This window comes from Bidens hawaiensis, unplaced genomic scaffold, assembly GCF_021521415.1.
Source record: "Bidens hawaiensis isolate Kalapana, Puna unplaced genomic scaffold, B.hawaiensis_p1.1 tig00004357_1, whole genome shotgun sequence".
In the NCBI taxonomy this organism is placed as follows: Eukaryota; Viridiplantae; Streptophyta; class Magnoliopsida; order Asterales; family Asteraceae; genus Bidens; species Bidens hawaiensis.
Window position 1 is genome coordinate 539120 of NW_027491262.1, and position 6865 is coordinate 545984.

Sequence of the window (6865 nt, forward strand, 5' to 3'; positions counted from 1 at the left end):
TGATGAGATAAAACCCGTTTAGTTTAAGGATTGAGCTAGTGCTTGCCGCCCACTCGCCTAGTCTTCCATCATCACCAGGTTCCACCAAAACTAAACGGTGGGGGCATGAATCGAACCTGTGTCACATGGAACACAAGGTCTCTCTCTTATCATTCCACTACATATGAAGTAAATTTAGTAAAATAAAAATAAATGAAAATTGATTAATTAACATATATGATTGTTAATTCAAAATATTGTAGGGTTACAAAAACGTACAATATGTTGAAAGAAAAGCAAATTAAAATGAAATAACAGTTGGTTTTGACATTGAAGTATATGCTAGTACAAAAATATATAAAAGAAAATTAAAAAGCATTGAACACATGACCTAAAAAAGTTCAATTATTGACTAAAAAAGACAAATTAAGATATCTTGTGATCTCTAGTGAATTATTGACCACAAAATACGAACGAGGTTTTGCATATAAATGCATAGGACGTTACGCTTCTTCCACATTCAACTCAGCAAGTTCATATCAAAAGGAGGACAACGAGGTATGAATCATACACTAAATTAATTAGCCAAGTTTAATTTGTATTTTTGTTAAGTTTCGAATATAGACCCTTAAATTTATAATAAACGTAAACAGTGCATGACCCGTTGATCACAACAGTTAATAAATAATATTTAGAGAAGTTATTAATTAATCTAATCTGTTTGATACATGCAGCTAGCATGGCAGGAGTACTACAAAACGTGAACATTCCGCATGCAAAAAAGAATGGAGCGGGATTTACTCGGGTCGGAATTTGGGGAATTCCAAGTGGAGATCCTCAGAATAACTGGTCTTTTGAAATTAAGGAAGGTCATAGGCTGCACAGTATAAGGGTTGGTCATGGTGATGATGAGATACTATCTCTCGGGTTCACCACTGAATATAGAGGTGCCTTGAGCATTTCTAACATCTATGGTCCGGATGGCGGAGAAACTACCCTGGTGAGCATATAACTTAATCTTCGACTGTTTAACGCGTATATATATGCATGCACACACAAACATAATCTCATATATACGCTTGTTTGTATATTCAGGTCACGCTTGACTCAGACGAGGAAATAGTTGGGATTCAAGCAAGCTCTCGTATTTTGGGTCGCGGTACAGTAATTTCTTCACTATCTTTTCAAACCAACAAGACCACCCATGGACCTTTTGGCCGGACAACAGATCCAGTGCTTTCCTTACCTTGGAACAACGGCTCATTGGTCGGATTTTACGGCATATATTCAGTAATTGGCGGATATATTGAAGACTTTGGTGTCTATTTAAAACCCCATTGGGAAATTGTGAATGTCGGAACATGGGGAGCATTATGGAATCGTCCGCAAACTCTTTGGTCTTTCCAACTTGACCGAAATGAGCGTCTGGATGAGATAACCATTATTCGTAAAGATGGCATAGAGTCTTTGAGGTTCAACACTTCCGAAAAGGTGGATGATAGATCAGGTGGTGGTGTTTACATAGCGGATAACGTAGTGCTTGACGCCGATGAAGAGATTATTGGCATCAGTGGCACAATCGGAGCATACCCCACCCGTCAAGTAGTACTTTCTTCGATATCATTCAAGACGAACAAAAAAACCCATGGGCCATTCGGTGATGTCAAAGGAGACCCTTTTACAGTCTCATGGGATGATGGTTCTTTTGCTGGACTGTACGGCCTTCAAGGTAGTTATATTAATACTATTGGTGTCTATTTGAGGGCTTCAAACTAGGATATGGGATGAAATGAAATAAAGTCTTTTGAATATGTAATATGCTGGTCTATCATCAATATTATTTTCATGTATTTCTTTGGTTAATTGAATGCTATGTTGTTTAAGCACTTTCATGTAATTTGTTTGTTGGTCTATTATAGTTTGATTTTTTGCTTTCTTTCGGTATCCTAATCTCAATAAACAACGTGATGTTGTTGAAGTAACTCTAATGATGTTCAATATATCTTTGAAACATGGCTTGCTAAACCAGCAAATTCTGGTTGTTTTGTAGTTTAACTAAATTGTGAAAAAGTAACTGTTACATAGGCACAAGGGCTTTCAATAATTTTTTCTCAAAAATCTTTAAAACACAATTATATTTTATTCGTTTTTATTTAACAAAAATTATGAAAAGTGGTTTGAAAGGAGCCTGGCCCCACACCCCAGCCTCCCCTGCCTGTTATTGGCTTAGTGCTCAAATTAAGGGGCTCATGCCCTTGGGGCCTTTAGCTAGCGAAATGGCTTGCATGGCGTTAACTTGATGATGTGTAGTGGGGCGCCATCCCACTACACTTAATCTAAGGTTCAATAAAGTTTGTTTACACATAGAGTAACTTTTCACTCAATTTCCTAAACCACTTTTATTTCGAAAACACTCGTGTGAGGATTAATATATATTTACCTTCAGTCAATGTTTTTTCAGCACTTATTTGTTTGTTGCTAATCTCTTGCCAAGTAGAACGAAAATATGTGGAAATAATTAAAGTGATTTAGATTTTATTAATTTACAAATATTATGTCTCCTACAACCCTAAAGTTTAAACAACAAGAACTGTACAATATTACTAATCATATATCTAAGATAGAAATTTTTTCTTATGGGTTCGTCGTCATTTAAAAAATTGACTTATTACTATCTAGCGTCAAAGTTTTCGGGTCAGTCGGATCACAAAACATATATTTACTTGCGGAATAATATATAGCCTTTTAACTCTAGAATTATTATACCATAACTAAAACTATAGAAACACACAAAAAAATAGCTAATAACCTTAACCCGATCATTTTATCAATAACTTGGTTTGTTTATTTTTAGCAAAGTAATTTTTCAATAATATGTCTGTAAATAATAACAAATATTCTTTGATGATGTATCTTGTTAAGATGATAAAATAAATAAAACCATTAGAAATGGTTAAATTAGTTAAACAAATCTCATTATGAAAAGTAAAAGCGATTCCTCATTTATTTGTGAAAAAGAATAGTAAAAACGAAAATCACATAACTTAAAAACTATTCTAATTAAAAAACAAAAGCCTAGAAAGTTAACATGTTCTCTCTCAAAGTAAAATAAAAACAAAATTAAAAATCATTTTCTAAATCATGTTTGTGCTAGTGATGCATAAAAGCCTATTTAACCTAAAATAATAAGTTACCTGCTTTGTTTCTTCTTCATCAAATACACGTAGCTAGAAATTCCACCATTGAAGTTCCTTCCGTCCACCGGAAAAATTTCCGATATGCTTTCTTCACTTTTCGTTTCTTAATTAATGAGTTCAGTCGCAAAAAATGAATGGGTTCGTTCGCTAATACACTACTATATGCTCTAAATAAAACTGAAAATAGAATGGGTTCGGGCGTACCCGAAGACGTATGAGTAGCTCCGCCACTATATATATGGGTTCAAAATTCACCTAAAATGTATTTTGAATCACATAAAGCCTAATATTTCTCATTTACATTTGGCCCGTTAACATATATTACTTATTTACCCATATGAGGCATTAACAAATAATGGTAACGTACTGATCTAAAACAAGTGTAGCATGAATTTTGTTCACACCCATATGTTATCATTAATAATTGATGTGTCATGTACTCATGTTCCACTAGATGTGTCCAATGGGTGCTATATTAATGAACCACTTTGATGCTACTTATATTGCTGAATCATTGCCAAACGAGTCATAATTAACATAAGCAGAATAGTACTAAGGTGGTAATTATGAAATACTTAAAAGTTAAAAATGGTTGGTTCTGTAAATAAAAGCACTATATATTCATAAAGCTTTGCTCTTTACAACCAAAGACACTGAGAAAGATAACAAGAGCATATTATTTATACCCAATTAATACATCATAATCCAAAGACACATGAATCATGATCCATATATATATATGCTTCAAAAACCTAATTTGCGATCGGGTTAGCTCACACCAGCCTAATTTGTTGCAAATGTGTGGTTCATCCCCTTTCTACAAATTTGCCAATGGTAACTTGTTATGTAGGTAAAAAAAACCATAGAATTAGAACACCTTTTGCAACTTAAGTGACCTAATTAAGACAATAAAAACATTGAGTGACTTAATTGAAACATCATTGAAACTTGGTTATCATTCTATAAAGTTTTCCCTTTCGTAAATTACAACTTGCATTTGACATTGAAGCACATGCAAAATTTTATAAAAGAAAATTTTTAGCCATTGAACATGTGACCTAAAAGAACTCAGTTATTGATTGAAAGAAGACAATTAAGATATGTTGTATCACACTCAATCGCGTTATCTCTAAATGAATTATTGATCACATAATACACACGAGTTTTTGCATATAAATGCACAAGGCTTATGCTTCTTCCACATTCAACTCAGCAAGTTTAGAGCAGGCTCAGCTAATAACCGAACCGAACCGTACACATCTTTATGGACTTTGAGTTTGTTGCATCAGAGAACGTTGATAACAAGCAGAATGGGTTTGTCGAGCCAAACCAAACCAAGCCCAACCAACTTTATTAGATTGGGCTCACACAAAGAAATCCTGATTTTGATTACTCCTATTTTAATCAGCATACAAACATTTTTGTTTTTGCTTGTAGTTTTAGTATTATTTATAAATTCGTGTTTGTTTTTTATTTCCGAGCATTATAATTGGACTTTACAAATATTAAGTCCTGTGTGATATTTGTTGCAAATTTGTAGCAAAACAATTAATTGCAACTCAAAAATAAGCATAGAGATGATGTTTTTGGTCGTAAGTTAGTCATAAATTTGTCAAAACCCGATGTTTGTTCATACCAACCTAATATTTTACCAACTTATGCTATCTTATCACGGACTAAAAATGTTACATTTTTGCATAAGTAATGACCAATAATCAGCTTTCCCATAGTTCAATATACGCATATGAAGTTTCTTTTTTTGAAAACTTATCCATCCTTGAGGATCAAAACCAAATTCTGATCAACATACCACAAGCCGTTCAATTGGGATACTAGCGAAATTTATCACATTGGGATGCACTTGCCTCTGAACCGGGGAAAACACGCACCTAGGGTCGACACTCATGAACAATCGCCCAAAAGCACGACAGTGTGATGAGATAAAACCCGTCTAGTTTAAGGATTGAGCTAGTGCTTGCCGCCCACTCGCCTAGTCTTCCATCATCACCAGGTTTCCACCAAAACTAAACGGTGGGGGCATGAATCGAACCTGTGTCACATGGAACACAAGGTCTCTCTCTTATCATTCCACTACATATGAAGTAAATTTAGTAAAATAAAAATAAATGAAAATTGATTAATTAACATATATGATTGTTAATTCAAAATATTGTAGGGTTACAAAAACGTACAATATGTTGAAAGAAAAGCAAATTAAAATGAAATAACAGTTGGTTTTGACATTGAAGTATATGCTAGTACAAAAATATATAAAAGAAAATTAAAAAGCATTGAACACATGACCTAAAAAAGTTCAATTATTGACTAAAAAAGACAAATTAAGATATCTTGTGATCTCTAGTGAATTATTGACCACAAAATACGAACGAGGTTTTGCATATAAATGCATAGGACGTTACGCTTCTTCCACATTCAACTCAGCAAGTTCATATCAAAAGGAGGACAACGAGGTATGAATCATACACTAAATTAATTAGCCAAGTTTAATTTGTATTTTTGTTAAGTTTCGAATATAGACCCTTAAATTTATAATAAACGTAAACAGTGCATGACCCGTTGATCACAACAGTTAATAAATAATATTTAGAGAAGTTATTAATTAATCTAATCTGTTTGATACATGCAGCTAGCATGGCAGGAGTACTACAAAACGTGAACATTCCGCATGCAAAAAAGAATGGAGCGGGATTTACTCGGGTCGGAATTTGGGGAATTCCAAGTGGAGATCCTCAGAATAACTGGTCTTTTGAAATTAAGGAAGGTCATAGGCTGCACAGTATAAGGGTTGGTCATGGTGATGATGAGATACTATCTCTCGGGTTCACCACTGAATATAGAGGTGCCTTGAGCATTTCTAACATCTATGGTCCGGATGGCGGAGAAACTACCCTGGTGAGCATATAACTTAATCTTCGACTGTTTAACGCGTATATATATGCATGCACACACAAACATAATCTCATATATACGCTTGTTTGTATATTCAGGTCACGCTTGACTCAGACGAGGAAATAGTTGGGATTCAAGCAAGCTCTCGTATTTTGGGTCGCGGTACAGTAATTTCTTCACTATCTTTTCAAACCAACAAGACCACCCATGGACCTTTTGGCCGGACAACAGATCCAGTGCTTTCCTTACCTTGGAACAACGGCTCATTGGTCGGATTTTACGGCATATATTCAGTAATTGGCGGATATATTGAAGACTTTGGTGTCTATTTAAAACCCCATTGGGAAATTGTGAATGTCGGAACATGGGGAGCATTATGGAATCGTCCGCAAACTCTTTGGTCTTTCCAACTTGACCGAAATGAGCGTCTGGATGAGATAACCATTATTCGTAAAGATGGCATAGAGTCTTTGAGGTTCAACACTTCCGAAAAGGTGGATGATAGATCAGGTGGTGGTGTTTACATAGCGGATAACGTAGTGCTTGACGCCGATGAAGAGATTATTGGCATCAGTGGCACAATCGGAGCATACCCCACCCGTCAAGTAGTACTTTCTTCGATATCATTCAAGACGAACAAAAAAACCCATGGGCCATTCGGTGATGTCAAAGGAGACCCTTTTACAGTCTCATGGGATGATGGTTCTTTTGCTGGACTGTACGGCCTTCAAGGTAGTTATATTAATACTATTGGTGTCTATTTGAGGGCTTCAAACTAG

At 35.0% G+C, this 6865-nt stretch overlaps 2 protein-coding genes across 2 annotated transcripts; both read left to right on the forward strand.

The window, feature by feature from the left end:
• Nucleotides 1–718: 718 nt before the first annotated feature.
• Nucleotides 719–1755, forward strand: LOC143626293 (mannose/glucose-specific lectin-like). Its single transcript, XM_077096431.1, has 2 exons — nt 719–979; nt 1075–1755. The coding sequence occupies exons 1-2, from the start codon at nt 719–721 to the stop codon at nt 1753–1755; spliced, it is 942 nt and encodes a 313-aa protein (XP_076952546.1).
• A 4073-nt stretch (nt 1756–5828) lies between these two features.
• LOC143626294 (mannose/glucose-specific lectin-like) lies at nt 5829–6865 on the forward strand. Its single transcript, XM_077096433.1, has 2 exons — nt 5829–6089; nt 6185–6865. The coding sequence occupies exons 1-2, from the start codon at nt 5829–5831 to the stop codon at nt 6863–6865; spliced, it is 942 nt and encodes a 313-aa protein (XP_076952548.1).